Source organism: Rutilus rutilus (assembly GCF_951802725.1).
Source record: "Rutilus rutilus genome assembly, chromosome: 11".
NCBI lineage: Eukaryota > Metazoa > Chordata > Actinopteri > Cypriniformes > Leuciscidae > Rutilus > Rutilus rutilus.
The window spans coordinates 29,055,298-29,080,708 of record NC_140216.1 but is presented as its reverse complement, the minus strand read 5'-3'; the positions used below and the strand labels follow the sequence as shown (position 1 = coordinate 29,080,708).

The window sequence follows — 25,411 nt, the reverse complement described above, 5'->3', positions numbered from 1 at the left end:
CGGGGAAGACCTAAGACACGCTGGAGGGACTATGTCTCCCGGCTGGCCTGGGAACGCCTCGGTGTCCCCCCAGAAGAGCTGGAGGAAGTGTCTAGGAAGAGGGAAGTCTGGGCATCCCTGCTTAGACTGCTGCCCCCGCGACCCGGCCCCGGATAAGCAGAAGAAGATGGATGGATGGATGGGCGTTTAAGGAATGTATTGAGGAATGCTGTATCTGTTTTTGTGCAAGTGAGATGAGTAAATGCCTGCTCACATTTAGTCAAGAACTACAACATCCGTCATGTTTACACAGTTCACAAAACACCTCTACACTTATTCCTGATTTCTCAACATTGGAACAGAATAGGTTTCTGTCAATAAATGGGAAAACCAAGTAACTTACATTACTTACTTGAAAAAGTAACTCAGATATTTTGTTGTAAATTCAAAAGTAATGTGTTACTTTACTTGTTACTTGAAAAACGTAATCTGATAACGTAACTCTCATACTTGTAATGTGTTACCCCGAACACTGCTTAAGACATAAGCAACCGTTTACAAGAATACTGGCAGAGACGGGTATTTTGTAGGGCTGCCCCCACTAAAGATTTTTCTAGTCGACTAGTAATCGTCCATTTAAGCCATATGGCCCTGTCATATGGCCAATATTAATTTAATTACTTAAGTGATCGTGCCGGAACCTCCATGTCATGCAGTAAGCGCGCTAATACTTTAGCTTCCACACTCCGCACAAACACTTCTAATAATAGCGCACATTTATCAAGGTTAACGTTGGAGCGAGCAGCCAAGTAAAGTTGCTACTACTTACAAGTTTCAAATGATAAGCCATATTTGAGGTCAATGGTGTCACAGGTTGCTCAAGAAATGAACTGGAAATAATCAAAATACTATTTATTACACAACACTTAGGAAACAACAGGAGCTTAAGAAGCAGCAAACTCACGTTAACACAAACAATACCAGACACACAGCAAACAAAAGAGCTAATGAGATAACTAATGAGACAACAGGTGAACGGGGTCATAAATCAAACACACTGGGAAACTAGGTCAAACAGGCAAACAGGGAAAACAGAACAAAACCACAATGAAACAGCCAAAACAGAATGCAACTGAATATAACTGTTACAGATGGATAATAGGCGAATGTTTACATTTCCTGCCCAACATGCTGTAATTACCACAAGGACCTGTTAACGATCTGTCCCTCATGAACTGCGCAACTTCGCTACTTCCTGTGGAGTTTTTTTTCAGCGACTAACCGACTGATACAATTTTTCTCAACTAAGCCTCTTCTCAACTAAACTAAACTAAACTAATGTTTAGTCGACTATTAGGGGGCAACCCTAGTATGTTGACACTATTTTCTGGGTATGAATCCATTCAAGCCCAAGGAGACGTGAAAAGGAGACAATTCTGTGTTTGTGTGCTGTTTGAAATGCGGCTCTCTGTGTGTGTACTTTGGGTGTGTGCGCACAAAAAAAAAGATTTTGTGACATTACTGAGGTTTGACTTACTGGTAAGCTGTAGAACAGAGCATTCCACATCTCCAATCTTTACAGTGACGTTTCCACCATCAAAACCAGATCCTGTTATGGTAAGAACTGTTCCCAGACTGCTTGATCCTGAAAGACAAGTTATATCAGTAATATAAACCATTATGAATGGAGATGAAAGCTTTTACGCGAGACTTGATCATTTACTCTTCTTTACCTTCTGTAGGCGAGATCCCGATCACTGTTGGGGTCTTCGGCTCACTCCAGGTGAAACCACAGTCCCCTGAGCACCGTGACGGAATACCATTGATGAAAACTTCCACCTTAAAGATAAGCACACAAATGTACATTTCTGTCATTAGACATCCTAAACCAAGGTTTCTCAACTGGTTTTGCTTCAGGACCCAGATATTACACTGGACTAAGTTTACATTTATATTAAGAGGAGACCCAACACAGTACTAAAATAGAAAATAAAAAATAAAAAACATTTACATTAATGTAAAAATAATATTAATGTTTACTTCTTTTACCAGTAAACTTGTATGTAATGCATTCTTGAGAACTTCTAGAATAAAATATTAATAGGATCATGCACATTCAAACTATAAAGAATGCACAACTGTCCTTTTGTAATAATACAAATTAACCTTTCAGTTCAGCCATAATCCTCTCAACATGCAAAATACCTAGAACATATTCAAACAGAGTCACAACCGGACAGGCCCTACACCTGACCCACTATGTAGCGCTATTGAAATCTGTACACTACACTGCATCAGGTAACATGAGGAAGAGCCTTTAAAAGCAAGCTTCATATACAGTATGAACAATGTATTTTGGACAAACATTATTGCAGCAAAAGCAGTGAGTAAGAAACGCACCTGTGGTTTATTTGTAGGCACGCGCAGAAAGTCTCCCATAATTCTCTGTTTGAAGAGGCCTCCTTGCTCGATCTCACGTGACGTCAATGAAGGGTTCACGCCAACCACATTAGAAGCATTGATCTGGTTAACATTATCAAAAAAAATTTAATTCAGCCTGGTGTGAAATGGAAAGTTTGAGTCAATTAAGATATACATTTGGGGTTGGAAAGTTTTTTTTTAATATAATGGTTTTTCAAAGTCTCTTATGCTCACCAAGGCTGCACATCCTTCAGAAATCATTCTGATTTGCTGATTTGGTGCTCAGTCATTTCTTCTTATTATCAATATTTAAAACAGTTGTTCTACTTAAGATATTTGTACCCACTGGATACACTCAAGACTGGCCCTATTAAATTTTTTCATTGAATATCTTTTTCACTTTGCAGAAGGAATAATGGGTTGCATACACCTTTCCATGTTGACTTTAAGTTATGTTATATATTTAAATGAATTGTACACATTTGATTTTAAAATTTAGCACATACATTTTTTTTTAAGCAGCATTTTTACCATTTCTCATATGCAGTTCCCCTGCCATCTTGCAAACCCCATCTCATTTTATTGTAATAGCACTCTGAACTCTTTCTTGCCTTTAACAGAGGCTGATTTCCAGGGATGGTGAGCCACTGTATGTTCCAGATGTAGCCTCTACAGTCTCCAGATCGCTGTACCTGCAGCTGGCCGAGCTCTGGGATCCCCTGCAGGGCATACTGCAGGTCCGCAGCACTGATGTCTACCGCCAGGCCTGGGAACACACAATGCACATACCAAATGAAAAACCAGATCACCTCTTGGAAGATTGTGGTTTATGTAGAAATAAGTCTAGTTCGCTATTCTAATAAATTAATTTTGGGACTGCAACATGATTAACAGTGTCCGACATCAAGAATCTGCTGTGAAACTACAGGAAATTCCATATATTAAATTATTTAGTTATTTCCAGCAGCTACACAACAAAGTCACAGATAAACCCACAGCCAACATGCTTACCTTCAACACGCCGGGCTAAGAACTCAACGTTAAAGGTTCCTGTAAGAGGGGGGCTGGCTTTCTGAGGGCGCATAATAGTGACAGTGGCATTCCCTTGGCTTTGAATCAGTAGGTCTCCTGTGCTGTTTGGCATCTTCTGTTGAACATAAATGAAGACTGAAGATTGAGAACATGGAAGGCGTACATGGGATAATTCACCTCCAAGCCCATAAGACTTTCGTTCATTTTTGGAATACAAAGACATTTTAATGAAATCTGAGAGATTTATGTCCCTCCACTGAAAGTCAATCAAGTGATTTAATCAAAATCTTCTGAAGAGATTGCTTTATATGAACAGATTTAATTTATGCTTTTATTAACACAAATCATTAACCAGCGAACATACATAGAGTTTAATCGTACTTGCTTGACGCACGAGAACCTCATTGTTTCTTGCAGAAGCTCAAACGTGCTGAGTGACACACAAGAATGAACTTGAGCTTCTGTTTACCAAATTACAATGCTGTAAACACTGTTCGCTGATCAATGTTTAAATGTGATTAAAAATCATTTAAATTCATCATATAAAGCAAACGTGTCTCTTCAGAAGACTTGGATTAAACCACCTGATTCATTTGGATTGGTTTCATGATCTCTTTATGAATGTTTTGAAGCATTATCAATGGTTGGGTGAATAGACTTTAAGTGGAGGGACAGAAATCTCTCAGATTTCATTAAAAATATCTTCATTTGTGCTCTGAAGATGAGCAAAAGTCTTACAGGGTTGAAACAACACAAGGGTGAGTAATTGATGACAGAATTTCGTTTTTGTGTGAACTTTCCCTTTAATTATGCAACTATGTGCACACAATCTGCAGGAAACAATTCAGAGATATAGAAATTAACTCAAACATCAAAGACATATGACATGCAAATATTCTGTTGTCATCTGTCACATCAGAGAAATCTGGAAGTTCCAGCACTTCACTTCCATTTTACTCTAACTTACCTTCAGAAAGCCTATTTCAAACAGTGGGACACCAAAGCCACAGTTGTAAGGTGTCGCTGTGATCTCATAGCTGACTTGTGAAGCATTTGCTTGTTTGCTCACAGTTATGTTTGAAAAGAAAAGTCCTGAACTGGCCAGAGCAGGAGGCCTTCTCCTGTGGATTATAACTGAAGTGGAGAGAGATAATAGAACATTACATTTTAAAAGACCACTTTAAAATTAAATAAAATGTCAAATTTATTTTAAACTTATTCCTAATCACCATTAGAATCCAAAGCAGTCATTGCACGTCCAAGGTGAACAGCATCTATGAAGTAAACAGAGTTTGCCACTCCATACACACTGAACTGAAGAAGTTTGTAGTTGGAGCCTATGTAGTTTGTCTGTATGGAGCTCAGGAGATCCACACACTTGTAGTTCCACCTGAGAATGACAACATCAATGTTATCCTCACATGAATTGATTTTGTTATTACATTTTTGCGATAAAGACAAATACTCTAAAGGAAAGACATCAGGTTACTATTTATGTTCAGTAGATTAAACTTACTCATCCGTTGAGTCAAACTGCACAGAGATGCGTATGTTCTCTTCCCGGTAAGTACTTGCAGTCATGTAACTGAACATTATTCCCAGTTCATTCACCAGACGCCCTTTGTAGGCCAAACAGAGCTACAAAGAAAAAACATATATACATATATACATTTATATATTAATCTTTGAAAAGTTTATTTCCATGCTGAGAAAAATCCATTAGTAAGGATGAGATACTGAGGTGTTTAGTGGAGCTTACAGTGTTGTATGTTTGTAGCAGTATTGGGCTGTAGATTGCTCCGGATGCTGTAATGTCACTAGCATTGAAGAGAATCTCTGGATTCTTCAGAGACCAGCGGCCACAGAAAGCCTCCGAGTCAGTGACCCGGACCCCTCTGCGGCTTAGATCACCTGAAAACTGTTTGAAAAGGAGAAAGCTCTAAAAGCTGGACAAAAAGGTGATGTTTTTCATCAAAATAACTGATGTTTATCATGTTAGAATTCTGTAATGTCAAACATTTGCAAAGCTAACTTGAATAGACTTGATTTAAAATAGGTAGGCATGTCCTCTGCATGTAGAACATACTTGGGGCCAGATTTACTAAACAATTTGCCTTGTTTTGTGAGAGCGCAGTTCCAAAAAGCGCAGATGGGAGTGGAAAGTACTGTGCATGATCTACTGACGATGCGCAAATTAAATACATAATGCATAATGACCAAAACAATCTACCAAGAGCAGCATAAATTAGCGTCTGGTTTTAGCAAATACCAGTAAATTGACTTGCATGATTCATTAAATAGTCTCCTCCCATAAATTTTGCGTCTGAAAGGGAAACTCCTACAAATGCATGTGCAATAAGGTCAGCTGCAAAAATGTCCACACCTTTTCAGCGCGGATTTTTCACTGGTTTTCTTTAGAAAAATGTAGGAATTTTTTAACACCAAAAGAAGGTTTGCGCTGGTGCAAGCTGTTAGTTGGCCCCAAATCATCTGCTTTGCTTACCCCTGTGGTGGTGGTCTCATAATCTCTAAAAAATTTCACATTAGTGTTCTCCATGGTTGGAATCTCTGCTGGACATTTAGCGGTGATCATCATATCTAGTGCTGAACGCACCTTTAATAAAATAAACAAACAAACAAAGAAAACAGAGGTGTAATTCGAAAAGGAGTATTTCAAGAGATCGTTCAAAATGTTTGTACACAGTAATGTCATTTTATTCTATGGTAAATATAAAGAAATATAAAACAAACAAAAACCTCAGCTGCAGAAGCATTGAAAGGCAGAGGGAGGGACGGAACTCCACCCCACAGCAGTGTGAACGTCTCCATGCTGGACTGGCCTTTCACGTCCTCAGTAACTGTGATGTTAGTATCTGAGCCCATTATCAAGTAGTCAAGATCCTTAAAGTCACCTGAGATAATTCCAAGATAAAAAAAAAACATTGCAAAATACTCTTAAATGTACTGGAATACTTTACAAGCCACATAAAAGGCAACAACAAAAAACACCCTAATGTACAAAAATAAGAAACAACATAATAATTTAAATATATATGAAAAGTATATAATGTGGTGCGTTATGCAGAGACTTCTTTTTTACTGTTTTTTTTTATAAGTAGTATTTTGGTAACACTTTACTTAAAGTCTTTATGTATCATGCATTATGAAGGTATTCATTATGTATGTTATAATGCCTTATATATTTTCATAAATAATTGTTATCAAAATTGTTTGTCATGTATTTTAATGCAATAGACTTTCTAAAGGTATAAAAATTAAGTTTATAATGTATTATAACTGTGGTTACAATTAGTCATTAAATCATACAATCCATTATAAGCTGCATTACAAGGCATAATTAATGCATTATATATAAAGGCTTTAAGCTAAAAGTGTCGCCGTATTGGTTACTAACAAACATAGTACAAACAAAGTGCACATTGAAAATATAGTCTCACCATGCTATATATATATCACCATCATTTATATCATAATTTGTACTTTTTACTTTCAATAAAACATTTATATCTAACAGTACTTTACATGTACATACATTACTGTCCTGTTAAATAAAAATGTACAAAATATAGAGGTGACTAAATAAAGAGTGACACATTGTTGGCCAATTAACCAGTAAGAACATGATGTTTTAACTGTAGCATTTATAAATTAGTTTCATTACAAACATTTGTTATTACAATTTATATTTTTACTGAAATTTAGTCTAATGGGTAATTGGTCACAGAAAATGTTGTTAAAGTACATATCTCAAGTAAGTGTTTTTGTTAGCAAAAATCAGATGACAGAGAAATCAGTCAAAGAATCTTGATTTAAAAAAAAATGTTTTAAGTTCACCTCTGTTAGAGCTGAATGTCACATTGTACAGCGACTCATTGTCCAGTTCTTGCTTTGTGACTGTAACGCTGTCTGGTTTAATTGTCCACAAATCATTCAGAGCGTTCTGCAACTCCATCGCTGATGCACTTATTGGGATCGGCCCTACAACATGCAAGCAACTCCAGTAAACATTACAAACATGCAAACAGATGTAATGCAGAAGGGTGAATTAAAAAATTAGAAGCACATAAAAATGAGATATTTTAGCTTCATCAAACACACATTTATAGTGCTGTGTGAACTAATGCACCTGTTTTAAGATCTCCAAATGCCAGGAAGTAGTATGTGTTTTCACAGTTGCTCAGAGAGAAACAATCACTGCTGATTCTCAGAGTCTGGACCTCGTTGATGGGGGCTTTTGGCCTCCACCCCATGAAACGAACCACCTAAAACAGTAAAGAATTAAAAGAAAATGCACATTGCAGGTAGAGGAGATCATATCTGAGACATATCTAAGGCCATTCCTTTCCCTAAAGTGCATCTGTGAGCTCTCTTACCTGTTTTTCAGGGACTTTATCATAATATGTGTTAATCCGTTGTTTCTCATTAACAGCCTCAACTGTCTGCTGGGCAGTGAAAGGGCTGATCTCTTTGAAAAAGGCCACATCAACTGAAGCTACTACTCCATACTCCTGCACTAGAATCTCAATGTAGTACCTGTAGCACATTGAAATATGTTTCATATTGACTATACTGTAATCAATATAGTCAATAATAACAATAACAATGACAAAAAGACTAATAGAGAGCAAACATTTATGACTTTTTAAAAAAAATTTTACTTGAAAACCTTCACTTACGGTTTTCCCTTCTCTAAGCGCATGACGTCTGACCTCTGAGTGTTATAGCTGAAGAAACTGTTCGTATAGTAAGGCTGTGATGCAATCTTAACCTGAAATAAAACAAAATTATTACATTTAAATTAAATTAAAATATGCTTGTAAGTTACTAGCCTCTACAGCATTGGTTCCCAACCTGGGGTCCGAGTTCGCAGCCCCCCTGCGCGGGAGCGGATATGCTTTGAGGTGAATAAAAGATGCATAAAATGTTCCACTAATAATTTTATATAAAAATATTTTTTCAAAGATTTAAAAAAATCATATGCTTACAATTGCCGAACAATTTCGTTATTTCAAATGTAGGCGCGTTGCGCGTGGCGCACATAATGTAGAGACGCCGGCGCGACCACAACATTGCCCAACATCAAATGGCAAACATAATACAAGCGGAACGAAACTGCTCGTTATTGTGTGGTTGACGGACCGTTTATCAGCTTGGACCAGTGCAGCACGAGCCGATCGTGATCGTGATCATGCGACACTGTTACTACACAGCGCTAAGAGATCCAGTAAAGAAAGCCTTTGAATTCGCCACAGAAGTAATAACATCGCTGCGAGATCTAGTGAGAAACATTCACATTTCTCCGTTATTAAAACGGTCACGGATTGTAAAAAATTTACATAGGGGGGGGCCCCAAGGAAAAAGGTTGGGAATCACTGCTCTACATAGCCGCTTAACGGTCAGTGTATTGCTAGCAGTTAGCACACTTTGTAATCCTTTTTTATTATTATGTATCATTCAAAATCTGAAACACTCATAATTAATCATGTAAAAAAAACTTTTTTGAAATTGGACATCATTACCATGGAAAGGGTTTTTTAAACCTTTTAGCTGGCTTAATTTTCGTGATATCAACTTCAAATTTGGTAAACAACTTGGTTAAACACATGGCTTCAGGTTTTCTAGCAATTTTAGAGTCCAAATTATTTTGTGTTAAATAAAAAAAACATTAAATTAAATTCAGTACATTTGCTTTACAACTATATAAATTTTTCTGATGCTGCTTTCACTTCTGCAAGAATCTGCTAAGTCCTTTCCTTAAAATAGATCCACCTTAGGTCTGTATTCCAAAGCATTCATACATTATAACCATTTAAGTTCAGATATATGCTTAAAAAGGCAGTTAACAGCATAATTGCTAGCACTGATAACTACTGAAATTATGATTTTATTGTCATTCAGGTACCTTATCCTGGGGAAGACCTGTCTTGCTGAAATATAGCTGGCATCGGTCGTCTGCTTTGATTCGGATATAGTAGTTGTCGGTCTCCGTTGGAACAAAGAAACCACTCAATCGTGCCACAAAGTTATCAATTTCATTGGGCCAAACATAGGACAGCGAATCCACCCACTGGACAGAGTATCCAGGCCTACTAGAATTATAATTCAGGACGTCCTCAAGAAGGTTTGGAGAAGACCTGTTCCACATCTCCATTTTAAAACCTCTGCCACCTACAAACATGATCATTTAATCATCACTCAATACAATCAGGACAGTACTGTAATAGGAATGTGCATTTTACATGTGTAATTAATTTCATAAATAGTAGGGGAGACCTCAGCATTTTGTACATTTTTACTTCAATGAATATTTTTCAGGGTAGGTTTCAAAGTCAATTTCTGTATGAACACAACCAATATTAACCAGGAAAAAATACGCTGTACTATAAATTAAATTAAATTAAATTAAATATTACGATCAAAGAGACGAATACAAAGGAATTATTTAAATTCCAGTTTCTTTGCTGTCAATTATGTGATGGCCTCTGATATACAATGTCCTGTTGAAAACAGTCAGTTACGTGACAAAAGAGAATCATGGTCTTGTTTGAGATAATGTGTTGTGACACTTCAACAGTGTCAAAGTCAAATATTCTCGCGTGTGGAGCGCAGAATTCCACTGTCGTGCCAACAGTGTCTATGGAAAAGATTTTTACAATAATATTACGTCATCATAATAGATCTGACTTCAGATAAGGTTCTCACCAGGAAACACTGTCATATTGGTTCTTTCATAACCAGGTGTTATGCAAACAATCTTCTCATTTGATACACTCTGAATCTGACACTCACGACCTAAGGAAGAAAATGATAATAAAAAATAAATAATGAAATGTAAAAAAAATTTTTTTTTTTTATTTTATAAATAATTTATATAATATTTGTATTCAAAGGGTTACCTCCTACTAACACCATGGCTGGCTGGTCAGTCTCATCAAAGTAATGTCCCTGAATGGTCAGTAATGTGCCGCCCAACATGCTGCCCTCAGAGGGAGAAACTCCTGTCACCTCTGAAAGAGACAAGGCCATGTTATTTTGTTTTTTTTTATCTGATTTTGTGCAGGCAATTCCATGCTGTATTATTTAAGAAGAATAAATGTTATCCACACCTGCGTATGTCTGGAACATGGCAAGCTTGTTCAGTGCTGAGATGCTGAAAACCCCAAAGTCTGGCAAACTCCTAAAAAAAGAAAATATGTGTTTTGTCTACTTTTCTATTAACAGCATGCAGAGAATTTGATGTAAAGTTTAGTAAAGTAAAATCAAACTTCTCTGACCTCCCAAATTGACCGTCGATAATGTAACTGAGGTTGTGATGACCTGAAAACCAAAGACAATGACATTTAATCTGACAAAAATCTAGTGAATGAATAATTATTGAATGTTTTAATAATAACGTGTCCTCACCAACATACGTTCCAGTCATTTTACAGCTCATATATCCCCACTGACTGCCCTCAGAATCCAAAAAGAGGCCATACCTGAAAAAATGTATGTGTATTAATGGAGGGTGCATTCACATTTAATGTTTACATTTATTAGTAACTTAATACTTACTTTTCATCTGAATTGGGCTTTAGAATTTCACAAGGCATGCCTCCCATGTACGCTCTGTTCAAAGAAAACACATTCAAAACAGTTTCAGACACACCTCATGTCAAGACAGAATATATTTAACATTCATACAGTTACATTTTTCCATTGTGTATTAAATATTTCCAGACCTTAAAAATCTTGCATCCAGGCCATTTGAGCTTTTGTCCGTGTTGCTTCCGTACACATCAGTATAGATTCTTCCCCGCAGTGTCACCACAGTCCCTAAAGTTCATTCAGTTTCATTTTTATTTATTTTATTTATTTTTGTGAAAGTTTTTACAAATCAAAAGCAGCAGAGTAATGACAAAAACTAACAAAACCTACCTGGGGGACCAGAGAGTGGACTGATACTTTGAATGCTAGGTGTATAGTATGTTCGGCTCTGTGAAAGTTTGAAAGCTCTGTTTTTATGCATATACTGTAATATTTTGAGAAGAGTATATTTTAGCAAGTAGCATAATGAAGTCCATCTCACTTACATAGAACATGCACCAGTAATTCCACTGATATCCATTACAAATGCTACTGGAAGGAATTGGCACGCCATCCACGCTGACCCGAACCTCATAGTCATCTTCTGGCAGAGCTCTGAATATGATGCAATACAAAGCTTTCTTTGAGAAAAAATAAGCTTTCAACATTGGACATAACACTATGCGGTACAACTATTTAAAATAATTAAAATGTGATTATCTTCCTCATTTATGCACAAATATGTCTAGACTAAAGTCTGCTAGTAAACCTGTTATACAATCAAATGCAAAGGGAATTTAAAAATGCAACAGTTTTTTTTTAATAATACATACATACAGAATAATTTAGAATGACATTAAAAGAAAGTTCATACAAAAATGTAAATATTCACATTTTCAAATTGCATGAATAAGATTTGGGAAGATTTTCAGGGAATAAACTATATTAATTTTGGTCTGTTTCTCATACATAGCTTGTATGAACTCAGAAGGCTTGGAGGTCTTATGGACATTTTTATTGATTAAAAATTTTCCAAAAAAAAAAAAAAATCTTATTTTGTGTTCCAGAGAAGAAAACAAGTCACGGTTTGAGAGATCAATTTCATATAGCTCTATATCCACTTATTAATTTCTCCTAAGTTTTAGCAATTAGTCAAAATGTACATTCCTCCTTATATATCCCTGATCCCTTTCCTATATGATTTTCACATCTGAGTATGTAAAAGAAATCTACTTAATACAATGCCATGACTAATCAAGATAAAATAAGACTATATTTAAGTTATCTGATTCACAGCTTACCTTGTATAACACATGATCTGATTGGAGTGACTGGAGTCTTTCTCGACATCACAGGGAACAGATCTGGTTCGGGACACCAGCTTCACACTGTTGCCGAAGTTTGGGGCATTGGCATTGAGATTGAACTGATTGGCTTGAGCAAAACCTGAGTGGGGAAAAAAAAAAGCGCTATAAGAGACTTTAAACCGCAGTAGCCTACAGCCAACATGTGCAAAATCAGAATTTTGGGATTAATTTAAAAGCATATTGATTATTTTTTTGATACCTTGCCCCTCTATGGTCAGTCTCGTGCCGCCATTGAGACTTCCGATTTTTGGGGTCACTTTGTTGACACGTTGCGCTCCTGTCAGGATGGAGATTAATAGGCTACTAAAATCTATTAATTTAATGTACAAATGTCTGTGAAGCTTTTAGGATGACAACACTGATATGAAATTAAGCAAAACGTTCAGAATGACTGAGGTAAACAACAATAAAAGTGGAAGATATATCCAGCGCGTACCTGCGGAACTCCACAGTAAAATACAAACTGTGAGCGGCAGGTGAAGCTCCCGTCGCACGTGCCTCATCCTGACAGACTCGCGCGCTTCAAAACAAAGCCGCCTGCAGTTACTGTATCCCTTCTGCACAAACAATATACACATACCATTTGTGTTTAGCCTACACTTTTCATTTGTATTTCTATTACAAAATATATTTTAACATGTTCGTCTGAAAACAATGCTGAACAGACAGTATGCTACCTATTCAGTATTTTCAGGCTATAGCCTATTCAATAGGCTACATATAACGTGAATAGCCTATAGCCTGCCCTACATAAAAAATACAAAAAAAATACACAGTGATTATATAAAGGCTATATATAATTAAAGATAAATAAATATTTGTAGAAAAAAAGAAGAAAAAAGGTTAAAATAGTAGGCCTAGGCCTATGATTATTCTATAGATTATTCTATTATTCTATTATATTATATAGACAACTGGAAATAAGTGTTAGATATTTAGAAAAGCAATCGATATGTAATGATATTTTTATGTAAGTTGTAGGCTACTTTAGCATTTTTTGTGTAATGATATATATAGGCCTATATATCTAAATTATAGAAATGTGGAAAATTCACACTTACACAATTAAGACTCACATACCTGTTAAAGCACGGCACGCACTCTTGGGAAATCCAAACAGCAGTGGCTCATTTGTTAAGAGGAGCTCTCTCTTTTTATAGGCTACTACCAGCCCACAGGCAAGAAGAAATTCGCTTCTCCTTTGTCTCGGGTGATCACGAACATTGCTGTCATTCTACAAGCTAGACATTTATTCTTTCTCAGTGTACCTTAACAAACACCAAAAAAAAAAAAACTCACAGATAACAATGCTTATTTAAAACTCACAGACCTTTGTGCAGTAATGTCAATATTACTGTTATATTCAAATGCTGACTAAATCTGAATAGACTATTTAATGTCCCTTAGATATAATCCATTTGAATGACCTAAAACAAGCGTATACACTCTAAAAAATGCTGGGTTGTTTTAACCCAATTTTGGGTCAAATATGGACAAACCCATACATTGGATTAAAAATGTATTATAAAAATGTAACCCAACGGCTGGGTTTGTCCATATTTGACCCAAAAATGGGTTAAAACAACCCAGCATTTTTTAGAGTGTAGCACTTGAGCAAAATGTGTGTCAGTATCAATGCAACAAAACAACAGCCCATATATAAAATGATGATTTCAGGTGATTTTAAGATGATCATGTCCTGATGAACAAGATTTAGGATAATTTAACAGCAGTGTGTTGTGCTGCTACTACAAGTGTGATCTCTATTCATCTTTGTTGTATTACATGTAGCCTACACATTTTTTTTTTTTGCATGACAGGCCAAATTTGAATAGTGAAGCATGCAACAGTTTTCATCTCCAGGGAAATTGTATCAACTAAATAATTAAATAATTAAAATGAATTAAAAGTTAGTTAGATAAAAACATTTACACACTTGTTTGTAGTGCTGACGAATGACTTTCAAGTTCAATTACAATACCTGTCATTAACACAGATTATGTTATAATCACATCCACCAAATAGCCTATAGGCTAAGTGTTGATGAATATTATGAAAATGTATTCGGGAAATACTATTTACAAAAAAAAAAAAAAAAAAAACCCTCATGCTTAAAAAATAGGCTTACCAAATGCAAATCCACTCCAGCATGAGTCACAAAGTAAAATGTATTGCTAAAAACAGCCTGATTATTTGCATAACACATTTCAGATAAGGCCTACAAGTGTACAAAATAAAACAAACTGTCTTTTATTGAAAAAGAAAAATACTATTTTAGACTGTTTAAACAAAAGATAACAAACAAATAGATAAGTTAGATAACAAAAGTTAGCAGTTACATCTTTGTAGATGTAAAAAAAAATAAAAAAAAAATGTAAACAAATATATTTCAATAAAAATTGATTGTAATTGATTATTTATGTAGGCCCTTAAAACGAAACCTACAGAGACTCAATTTCCCAGAATCCCGTGCGGTCGGTCCGTCTGAAAACTTGTTCGGGTTTTAGCGTGTGCATTACAGTAAAAGCTTATTTCCTGTTACTAGCAACGTTAGATTTTGGTTTTATTAAAGACATTTGTCCTCGAACTGAATGTACTGTTTCTTTGGAATATAATTTTTAAGAAATATGGCTTCACCGAATTGTTCATTGAAGGTAAACAGAGAGTTGCTGGATCCCAGTTTTGAAAGTTACAGGCTTTCACTGGACTCTATTCCTACTTACAATGTAGAACTTGATGCAGGTGAGAAAAACATTTATTTGACCTGTTATAGTATGATTTTATTCATTGTATAAGTGTTTATTTGTTGCTTCAATGCAGCGTGACATATACCAAAAGGCTTTTGTTAACCGCACTGTTAGCTGTAGTGTATTGTCATTAAAACAGTCCTTATAAACCACATTCAGATAATGCAGCTCTACAACATGTACAGTGCTCTTTATGAACTACCAAATGTGTGCATCTTTGTTATGATCTTAAAGTTAGCCCATGTATGGTTTGGGATGCCTTTTCCAAGTCTGCTGCATCAGTTATGCGTTTCTTTCTTTCAGCTGTGGCTGAGGTTAAACTGAAAGACAGTCAGTACACCCTGGACCATGTGAGAGCATTTGGTATGTACAACTACCTTCATATAGATCCCTGGTACGAAGACAGCGTCTACTTTGTTGACAGCAAGGGCCGGGTTCTCAATCTAACAGTCACATTGGTGAGTCTCTTAATTTCATTTCTGAAATATGGAGTATAAGGGCCACATATTTTGATGAACTTATATTTCCACCCTGGAGCACATAGCTACTGTACTAAACAGGTAAATAGGTACTCAGCAAACTTCCAAGGATGCCACTGAACTTCAAATTATGTAATTTGTTATATATAAATATAAATATATATATATCCCTCAACAACTTATTTTTATTGAAAAACATCACAATCTTCTATCTTATAGCCTAGTATTACAGAATGAATCATGTTTAATTCATTTAAAGGGGTCCTACTATGCCCTTTTACGAAGACTTGATTTAGTTTTTGGGGTGTACTAGAATATGTTTTCATGCTTGATTGTTCAAAAAACACATTCTTTTCCACATATTTTACATTATAACAGCACCTCTCTACCCAATCTGGCTCGAACACGGCAACACACTGATTTTGATGAAGTCCCTCCTTCCGAAATATGAAATGCGCTGTGATCGGTTAGCTGGCCTAGTGTGTTGTGATTGCCACCGCTTAGCGCGTGTTCGGGAAATGTCCCACCTCCATAACTGCGAGTTCTTCTCTAGTGGAAATATGAATAAGGATGGCGTCAATTTCAAACGAATTCGAGCACGATTCAGACCCTGACAATGTTAACAAACAAGAGGATCGTGCAGAACAGATTTTATGCACGGACTTTGCAAGCACGGATTTCCTAGGACGTTTCAGAGTGGTATGTTTTTTTTGTAATTTTCTTATACATTTTATATACAATGTTATCCACCATTTAAAGGGTTAGTTCACCCAAAAATGAAAATTCTGTCAGTAATTACTCACCCTCATGTTGTTCCAACCCCTTAAGACCTTCGTTCATCTTCGGAACACAAATTAAGATATTTTTGATGAAATCTGAGAGCTGGCTCACTCCTCCATAGACTTCCATAGACGTAGTGTTTTTGCGCAGCACGTCTGTGTTACACGTCACCACGTAGGCTCACTATTGGCCGACGCTGGTCATGTGTGTGATGCGTGTGACGCACAACACAGACGCGCTGCGCAAAAACACTACGTAAACTAACTCGAGGCCCAGATAGAAGGAAATTAATAGTGGAATAAAGTCGTTATTTTTGTTTGTCTTATATTGTGTTATTTTTATTATCGTCGCTTGATATACTTAAGATTGAGCCACTGTAGTCACTTGGACTATATTAACGATCTCTTTAATACATTTTCTGGGCCAGCAAGTTTCGGTCACCTAGAAGTCTATGGAGGAGTGAGCCAGCTCTCAGATTTCATCAAAAATATCTTAATTTGTGTTCCGAAGATGAACGAAAGTCTTACAGGGTTGGAACAACATGAGGGTGAGTAATTACTGACAGAATTTTCATTTTTGGGTGAACTAACCCTTTAATTGTGATATTTGTCGGAAAACTAAGGTAATACAAACAGTAATAGATCACAAAACCATGGTTAATTTTCCTAGGGAGCGGTGAACCGTCATACGAAAAAAGCAAGAGCTTACAAAAGCAACAGAAATCAAGCCGTTCTCCATAAAATGTGCAGCGCACAGATAAACATTGGGGTTATAATGTTCAGGAAAAGTGTTTAAAATACATTTTAACCACTCTAAAGTTCGTCAGCCATAGGAAGGTCAAACAAATGAGTTTTGGAAACAAAAAACAGTGTCTCTTTGACATAGCGACAACACTGTCTTGTCTTCTCTAATGCAGCTCCACCAGGCCTCGTCCCATTTTTTGTGTATTCTGTGGGCGTGGATTATTTAAATGAGTAACATTGTGACTTCATAAGATCTGGAAAAAACGCGTTGAGGTCCAAACGAGTCGTTCGTTGTAGGTCTTGGAAAGTGGATTCTTGTCATGTAAAATATCTCCCTTTGGAGTGGAGCTTTGTAACCTTGCAGATCTTTTTTATGCTCAAACAGCTAAATTACACACTAAATAAAGTGGAAAAGCATTATAGGACCCCTTTAATATCAACACTCCCAGTTTCTGTTAATAAAAAAGTTTGAAAAAAAGCAATGCGGTCATAATTACAGCAGAGGTACAGGGTGAAAAATCTTAGCCAATATGGAGGGCCTTCGATTATTGTGTTGAAAATGGGGGGCTTTTGAGTTAAAAGGTTGACAAACACAGTTCTACATGTATGTTCTATACAGTATATGTTTTGAACCAGGGGATACAGTGGGTGGTTCTCAATTGGAAGGCTGCGTCCTAGTAAGGCTGCATATCTCATCACCAAGCTGTGTCAAAGGATGTCTTAACTTGAAGGGTCGTATCATTCTAGCATTTAATGCTAAGGAGGACTTTAGCCTACAAACCTCAATGCAGCCTGCTGATTGAGAAACATTCAGCATGTAGTTTTAGACTTTCTATTTTTTTCTTCTACCAGCAGAGGGCATTCATGGTTTATAGTTGTGTCAGGGTAGAAGTTATGATCAAATCTTGAGCTTACCAGTATACATTTTTTTAACTTTTTTTTTATTGTTTATTATCTTGTTCATTATTTTACTAATTTGCTTTTAAAACCACAGTCATCTTATAAATAATAGAAAGCAGTTTATAGTACTCAGTTTAATGACAATGTAGGGATGTGAGGTATTTCCACATTTATTTTTGGTATTGGATATTTAATTGTGCATGTTCATTTAAATCTGTTTTAGCTTACCTTCTCCTAAAAAAATTATCTTTAAAATGAATTTATTAAGACTGTTAAATGTGCAATTCATGTTCATGTTGTCATGCCTAAATTTTCTTGTATTATTTAAAATGATTGTCTGTTTTTTAGTGTTTTAATTTTAATTTTAAGGAGTTTGATTTCAGATGCATTACTTTCTCAAAGGAATCAGACAATTGCCTAATAAGTTAACATTCGCAAATGCATAATATAATTTAAAATTCACAAATGCAGAATAAGATGAAATGCAGCATGTTTTGTTCTGAGCTATTTTTAAATCATATGCTGATGATTTGATTGTAATTTATGTCTATTATTGCTACTGACATGCTGGGTTAAGAAATTACTCGTTATGAAATATGCCAGTTGCGCTATAATTACAGTTAACATACTGCAATTATCTCTCCTTGGGGACTGTTTGTATTCTCTCAAAGGTACTAGATGGGCATTTTACCTCTGGGAAAGAAGTGAAAACTGAGATGGATCTGTTTGAAGCTCCATGGCAACCAAAGGCCAATTGCTGCCCAATTCTTTGAAAAAATAGCTACCTTATAGAGAGTGTAATTGATGATTATTAAGTTCATTGTAATCCTTTTCAAATTGCCACCTTTGAAGTTCAGGAACATGCAGACTTGGATGTATGACACTTATTAGTTTTACTTCTTAATAGTTTCATTGGCTGTTTAAAAGATTTTTGGCTAGAGGTTGATTCAATAAGCTTTAAGTAGTGAGATGGTGGATTGTTGTGGTACACAAAACAAGTTCTTTCACATTAGGGGTTGAATTTATGTTAACTTGTGCTTTATTAGTTTAGTTTTAATCATCTGAACTGGTAACCAGAAAAGTTAAAATTCATTCCCTTTACAGATTGATCCAATGATGTTCCTACCTCACTGTAATTGCATGTATTTCCATTTGCATTGTGCACCAGAATACATACACAGATTAATCATGTCTATATAAAAATATCCCTTTTAGTGTACAGCACTTAGGTATGGAAGCTTGTTTCTGCCACAGAATAAAAAATAGAAAAAGGTAATTGGCAGTTATTGACTTTTTTTCAGAATTGGCAGTTATAAAGTCAGAATTGTGAGATATAAACTTGCAATTGCAAGAACAATTGTCAGAATTACGAGTTTATCTCACAATTCTGACTTTGTTACTGGCAATTCTGACTTTTTTTCTCTTGCAATTCTGATTTTATAACTCGCAATTGTGAGTTTATATGTTTATATTGTATCGAAATGATCTTTTAAATTGTTTTATTCCATGGCAGAAACAAGCTTCCGTTTTTATATGGAATTCCCAAGCTGCTAAAATAATAAATAAATGCATAAATGCATAAATAAATATACTTTTTTTTTAAAATACATAAAGAAATATACAAAGAAATAAAAACAAAACAAAAATAAATGAGTAGTTATACTTTTATTTCCTTTTTTATGTATAATTGTATTTTTCAATTTATTTTTTCATTTATTTATTTATTATACATGTATTTATTTCCACTTTTATTTATGTATATATGTATTTATGTCCTCAGTTATTCATAATATGTTTGTACAAATAAATACGTAAATGTGGAAAAAATATAATTATACATAAATAAAGAAATAAAGTTATAAATACTCTTTTTTTTTCTTCTTTTTTTTAACATTTCTTCATATATTTAGGCTATGTATGCATTTTTTAATTTATTTTTTATAAAAAATTTTTTTATAAAATGCTCGTTTGGAGTGTTTGTTTCGGAATTATTTCAGTTTGTTTAGGTATATATGAACATGGCAAAATCGGTCCGAGATCGACTGTACAGGGTGGTCTCGGCCTGCTTGAAAATGAACTCTGGAGCGAACCGCTTGTGGTGAGAAAGCAATCCAGGCTGTACCACAAAATATGATGAATAATTATGTAAGTTGTGTGAAAAGCAGGGTTTTTGCCTGTGGTCAATGCCTCTCAAAATGAATCGTGGGATTATATGGAGCAAAGATGAAGTGAAATGCCTAATTGAAATTTGGTCTGGCGAACTCTGACTAATTTACTCGCATATGACTTTCATTAAATTTCGGTCCGTTTAGAAATGTTTCCTTGTGAAAGTGAACCGAACCCAAAAGAAATTGCGACATTGTAACAATTTTAGGTCTGAAAATGCCCTTAGACTTCTATTCCCTATGGTGTAGAGACGGTCTAGGTGTGGTTTTCAGAGACAGCATAATTGACAGGTGTCCATCTACTATTTTCCCAGGACACAGCCTTGGGCAAACCTCGTGAGATGTTCCTTTTTGAATCGGACCCAAGCTTGTGTGAGGGGGAGCAGTTGTGTGCTTCCCTGAGCCTGACCTCCGCGACTTGGGCCGCACTGTCCGATGGAACCGGAAAGTTGACACTTTTGCGCACCAGCAAGAGGGGAGAGAGTTCACATCTTAAATGGGAGGTGGGGGAAAGTCGACCAGTATTTTTACTTAACAGTTACATTTCTCACTCATCAAACTATTCGTTTTTAATTGTTGGTTTGAGATTGATTGAGAGTTTAATTCATCTGCTATTTTCCCATGGCATTTTTTATACATTTACATATTTTGCATATATACTGTTTTTTTGTTTGTTTTTCTCCCAGCCGATGTTCAGTGAGCGTCTAGGAGAGCCGTTCATCATCGTTCACAGCCTGGCTCACGTGCGCTCTCATGTTCATACCATTGAAGTGCTGCTTCTGAGAGTCCAGAAAGATCCATCTGATGCCAAAGGCAGCGGTTTCTCAATCTCACTGGAGTGGATCACTGTGGACAACTCTGTTGGGGAAGAAGAGAGTGAGTGTCTCCCTGTTGTTCAGCTCAATTTATAAACAGGAACTGCATATACTTTATACTTTTTATTACCAACAGTTAAATATATGTTCATTTAAATTTAAAGCATTTTCAAGGACCTTTTTGGACATCATTGTATATAATGACAGTATATAGGGAAATACACACTACCATTCAAAGGTTTGGGGTTGGTAATTCTCTTATTTTCACCATGGCTGCATTGATATGATCACAAATACAGCAATATTGTGAAATAATACAATTTAAAATAACACTTTTTATTTTATTTTAATATACAGTATTTATGTAATTTATTCCTGTGATGCAAAGCTGAATTTTCAGCAGCGATTACTCCAGTCTTCAGTCACATGATCCTTCAGAAATCATTCTAATGTGCTGATATTTGGTGATCAAGACAAGAGACATTTCTTATCATTATCAATATTGAAAAACAATTTTTTTATGGAAACACGATAATATATATATTTTTTTATAAATATAAAGTTTAAAGTAAATATATAATTTTGTCTTTACTGTCACTTTTGATCAATTTAATGCATCCTTGCTAAATCAAAGTATTAATTCCTTTCAAAAAATCGTAATGACCTCAAACTTTTGAGCTGTTAGCTAGCTGTATAAATTGAAGATATCATTTTGGGTTGGAGGTGCTGAAAAAATAAAGAAGGAAAAATATGTAATGTAGAAAAATACAGCTAGTAAAGTGCTTTCTTTCTCACAGGTGAGGAGAGGAAGTATGGTATGAGGAAGAGGAGGATGATGAAGGGCAAGTCTGTTCCCCACTATGCTGCAGTGGAGCCTCAGGGTAAAGGAGTCGTTGTAGCCTCAGAGAAGCCATTCACATTTACTGAGGTGGATGGACTTCCGCTTGAAGAACCACCTGCTGAGAATATGGAGGTGGAAACCTCAGGTGAGAACCAACTGTCAGGAAAACAGAAGGTCATATTGGAATAAACATTACATTCAGATAGACAAAACAATCTGAAATAGTCCCAGGAACTTCTAGAAAGGGCAGTTTCACCACCGCTCTAGGTTGCACTTTGACAGAACCCTGAAAGCCTGGAAGAAAAGAAATTTGAAGTAGTCCCCAATCCAACTAGAAACTCTCAAGTGCTGCAGTCTTGAGGTAGTGCACTTTCATAGAATCAAGAATCAGAGGCTTTTTGTATCCATAGAAACATCAGAAAGAATCATTCGAATAGAATTCCTCAAATAGACTGTGATGAGGACTGGAGAGGACCATGCGCTTCTCTACTGCAGTGGTCATCAGTTTGGTTTATTTTTCTATTTTGGAAAAAGTTTATGTAAAGTAGGCTGATTTGTTTTATGTAAATATAGGGCAGCTGCATGACACATTAGAGCAAAATATATGTAAATTATTTTCTATGTGACAGAATGAGGTTTAATAAATAGCACGTTTTCGTGCTAGAATATCATAAATTGAATCCTGTCATGACAAGCAGTTCATGTTTATTTATATATTCTGTGATGAAATTTGTCTGGCATTTTGAATGAACTAGCACCTCGTTTTCATTATCATTTGACATTTTCTTTATGCCAGCGAGTGCTAATTGCAAATATTGCTTCATTAGTAGTGCTCAGACTTGGACGGTAGTGTCCCTTCCGGTCCAATATTTGTTTATTTCCTCATTTAAGTAACAAGAGTTTTTGTGTGTTTGAATTCTTCCTTTCTAGCAATCCTAAAATAGTCAATGATTGAATTCACCAAAAGCTTCTAACAAAAATTCCAAACATATCGATAGGTAATTATCTTAATGTCCACTCATTTCCTGTTTTTCCCTCTAACACCTGTATTATTAGTCATCTGAAAACCTGCGAGAGAGGGAACTTTTAAAAGGCCATTTGTTTCCTGTGCTCCCTTTGAGCTTTTTTTTTTCTGTGACATAAAGGAGTGATCTCGCTTCATCCTCTTCCTCTTTCTCTCTCTCATTTTAAGAGGCTGAGAGTTCTGAGAGACTCCATTGGTAGGTGGATAACATGGAGGTGCATTAGCTTGTTTCAGAAAGAGAGGTCGACCTTCCTTAGCCACAAAAGACTATTAATGGTCACACGCACACCAGACATTAATACTCTGTTGATGGTGTGTTGATTTAAGCGTATATATATATATATATATTTAAGTATATATACGATGAACACTGTAATCAGAGGGTGTGGAGAATCAATGTAGTGTGAATTAGAAGTCTTTTTGGACAAGACAAAATCTATACGATTTTGGCAAATATTAATAATTATTTAAATCTCTCTCTCTCTCTCTCTCTCTCTTACTCACTCACTCACTCACTCACTCACACACACTTTTCCATTTATCCATGGAACACAAATTAAAACAATGCAAGCACCCCCTCCACCTTAATTCTTAGAATTAAGACTTTTATTTTATACATGACTATTATTGTGATTAATTAACCCTTTCACTGATCACATGGTGACATGAAAACATGGACAAACAGACATGACTCGTCACCCTTTAAATAGACAATATTTTTACAATATTTTATATTTAGCCTCAATGTTCACTTATGTCAGTAATTAAACTAAATCAATAATCACATTTCCTATGACCATTTTCGCAATTTCTATTTCTGTAGTATTATAAAGATTATACAGTTTTTGCTACTGTACTTTTAGACTTCCATTATGTAACTTACCTCTATTGTGAGTGAATAACCTTTTTGCAGATCTACTGACATTGGCGGTTACATTGTAGGTCATCGGTGTAAAAAAATCTGCTAAATACTCATGTGGGCAGATACATGTGTTTATGGTTGTGATGTCAACCAATATTTCTTAACAAGCCATTTTTGCTTTTTGGATTTAGGGGAGAGTTTTGCATCATGTCTACATAGTACATCAAACTCTTATTTCAAAAAGAGCAAATCCTTTCAAATTTCAAATCCTTTTTTCCATGATATGTCCCCTTTATACACACGGAGTCAGAGTGATTTAGCAGTGTCACGGAATATCTTTGCCCTTCTCTTCATTATCCTGTTTTGCTCAGCAAGAATCTGGTTGAGGCGCAAGTTGACTAGACCTGCAACAAAAGAAGATAATGAGCATGCTGCTCTCAGTCCTCATTGCACTCTAAAGCAGCATTATGGCTTGAGAAAATTGTTCCAATTTCAGTAATAAGGTTTTGCCAGCACATCTAAGACTGTGCGTGGGTGAGACTCCGACCCTTATTTCCTCATCCACCTCTCTTTTTACCTTCGACTTCTGATTAAGAGATCAACTACCACAAACTTTTGTGAGGAATTCAGTTAGAATGAATTTTAGCCTGCTTATAGTGTTGTATATTAGCACTTGCTGTATTCCATCACCCGATTCACTAGTTAAAATGAGAAACATGGCCAAAAATCTGTGCCGAATGCAGTTTTCATTGTGTGAATCCCCATGTTGCAGGTCTGTTCTTAATGCTACTTTCAGCTGTAGAGAATGCTGCAGATTAACATGATCTGGAAAACTTTACTGGGGCTGTACAGCATCAATCCATCACTGTGATCCAAACACCTGAATCAGCTCTTTAAAATGCTAAGTGTGCTCAACTACATCATCTGGATGCCAGTGTGATCAATAGAAATGTACGCAACCATATTCTCTCATGCTCATTTATCTCTCTCAAGGCTGCATTTATTTGATCATAAATACGGTACAAACATTAATATTGTGAAGTATTAGTACTATTTAAAACAACTGTTTTCTATTTGAATACATTTTACCATGTCATTTATTCCAGTGATGGCAAAGATGAATTTTCAGATGCCATTAGTGTCAATTGATCCTTCAGATATTCTAATATGCTGATTTGATGCTCAAGTAATATTTATTATTATTATCATCAATGTTGAAAACAGTTGTGCTGCTTAATATTTTGAGTAGACAGCATTTATTTGAAGTAGACATCTTTTGTTGCGTTATTAATGTCATTTTTGATCAATTCAATGCATCTTTGCTAAATTAAAGTATTAATTTCTTTAAAAAGAAGTAGTCTACTGTAAAAGTACTGCATATTGACACAAAGGTTTGCAACATTGTCCTGAGAATACCTCCTATATTTGCTGGCAGCGCTACCTACTGGTTAAAACCATATAATAAACTTTATAAAACCACCACCAGAGGTGCCATAACCAAACAAATCTACTTAACTTTACAGTTTTTGTGCCACAGGTGTATTTGTCTCCTGTCATTTCTGCTTACAGCTATAACTCTGGAAAAGCAGAAAATGTAATTGTCGAGAATTGCTTCGGTTTTCGTCCAGCGTGACAAATTTGTCAATTAGCTCATACTTTTATCTGAAGT

General features: G+C 35.7%; 2 protein-coding genes across 2 annotated transcripts in view; one reads left to right on the top strand and one right to left on the bottom strand.

Moving 5' to 3' along the window:
* pkhd1l1.1 (PKHD1 like 1, tandem duplicate 1) overlaps window positions 1-12,889 on the bottom strand; it is a gene marked incomplete at its 5' end in the record, with an annotated part of 65,646 nt that extends 52,757 nt beyond the window's left edge. Inside the window, 28 exons of the mRNA XM_084422953.1 lie at window positions 1,517-1,624; window positions 1,713-1,818; window positions 2,380-2,502; window positions 3,012-3,166; window positions 3,412-3,547; window positions 4,400-4,566; window positions 4,662-4,822; window positions 4,949-5,070; window positions 5,192-5,350; window positions 5,936-6,046; window positions 6,190-6,344; window positions 7,288-7,431; window positions 7,580-7,715; window positions 7,827-7,986; window positions 8,130-8,221; window positions 9,356-9,621; window positions 10,156-10,245; window positions 10,350-10,460; window positions 10,560-10,630; window positions 10,728-10,770; window positions 10,858-10,931; window positions 11,008-11,061; window positions 11,175-11,268; window positions 11,371-11,428; window positions 11,526-11,634; window positions 12,321-12,465; window positions 12,586-12,663; window positions 12,823-12,889. Coding sequence (XP_084279079.1) covers window positions 1,517-1,624; window positions 1,713-1,818; window positions 2,380-2,502; window positions 3,012-3,166; window positions 3,412-3,547; window positions 4,400-4,566; window positions 4,662-4,822; window positions 4,949-5,070; window positions 5,192-5,350; window positions 5,936-6,046; window positions 6,190-6,344; window positions 7,288-7,431; window positions 7,580-7,715; window positions 7,827-7,986; window positions 8,130-8,221; window positions 9,356-9,621; window positions 10,156-10,245; window positions 10,350-10,460; window positions 10,560-10,630; window positions 10,728-10,770; window positions 10,858-10,931; window positions 11,008-11,061; window positions 11,175-11,268; window positions 11,371-11,428; window positions 11,526-11,634; window positions 12,321-12,465; window positions 12,586-12,663; window positions 12,823-12,889 — 3,295 coding nt within the window. The remainder of the gene's footprint in view (window positions 1-1,516; window positions 1,625-1,712; window positions 1,819-2,379; window positions 2,503-3,011; window positions 3,167-3,411; window positions 3,548-4,399; window positions 4,567-4,661; window positions 4,823-4,948; window positions 5,071-5,191; window positions 5,351-5,935; window positions 6,047-6,189; window positions 6,345-7,287; window positions 7,432-7,579; window positions 7,716-7,826; window positions 7,987-8,129; window positions 8,222-9,355; window positions 9,622-10,155; window positions 10,246-10,349; window positions 10,461-10,559; window positions 10,631-10,727; window positions 10,771-10,857; window positions 10,932-11,007; window positions 11,062-11,174; window positions 11,269-11,370; window positions 11,429-11,525; window positions 11,635-12,320; window positions 12,466-12,585; window positions 12,664-12,822) is intronic.
* A 1,942-nt stretch (window positions 12,890-14,831) lies between these two features.
* Window positions 14,832-25,411, top strand: part of nudcd1 (NudC domain containing 1) — a 28,022-nt gene continuing 17,442 nt past the window's right edge. Inside the window, exons 1-5 of the mRNA XM_084423523.1 lie at window positions 14,832-15,128; window positions 15,437-15,591; window positions 20,515-20,703; window positions 20,887-21,076; window positions 21,813-22,001. Coding sequence (XP_084279649.1) covers window positions 15,014-15,128; window positions 15,437-15,591; window positions 20,515-20,703; window positions 20,887-21,076; window positions 21,813-22,001 — 838 coding nt within the window. The 5' untranslated portion in view covers window positions 14,832-15,013. The remainder of the gene's footprint in view (window positions 15,129-15,436; window positions 15,592-20,514; window positions 20,704-20,886; window positions 21,077-21,812; window positions 22,002-25,411) is intronic.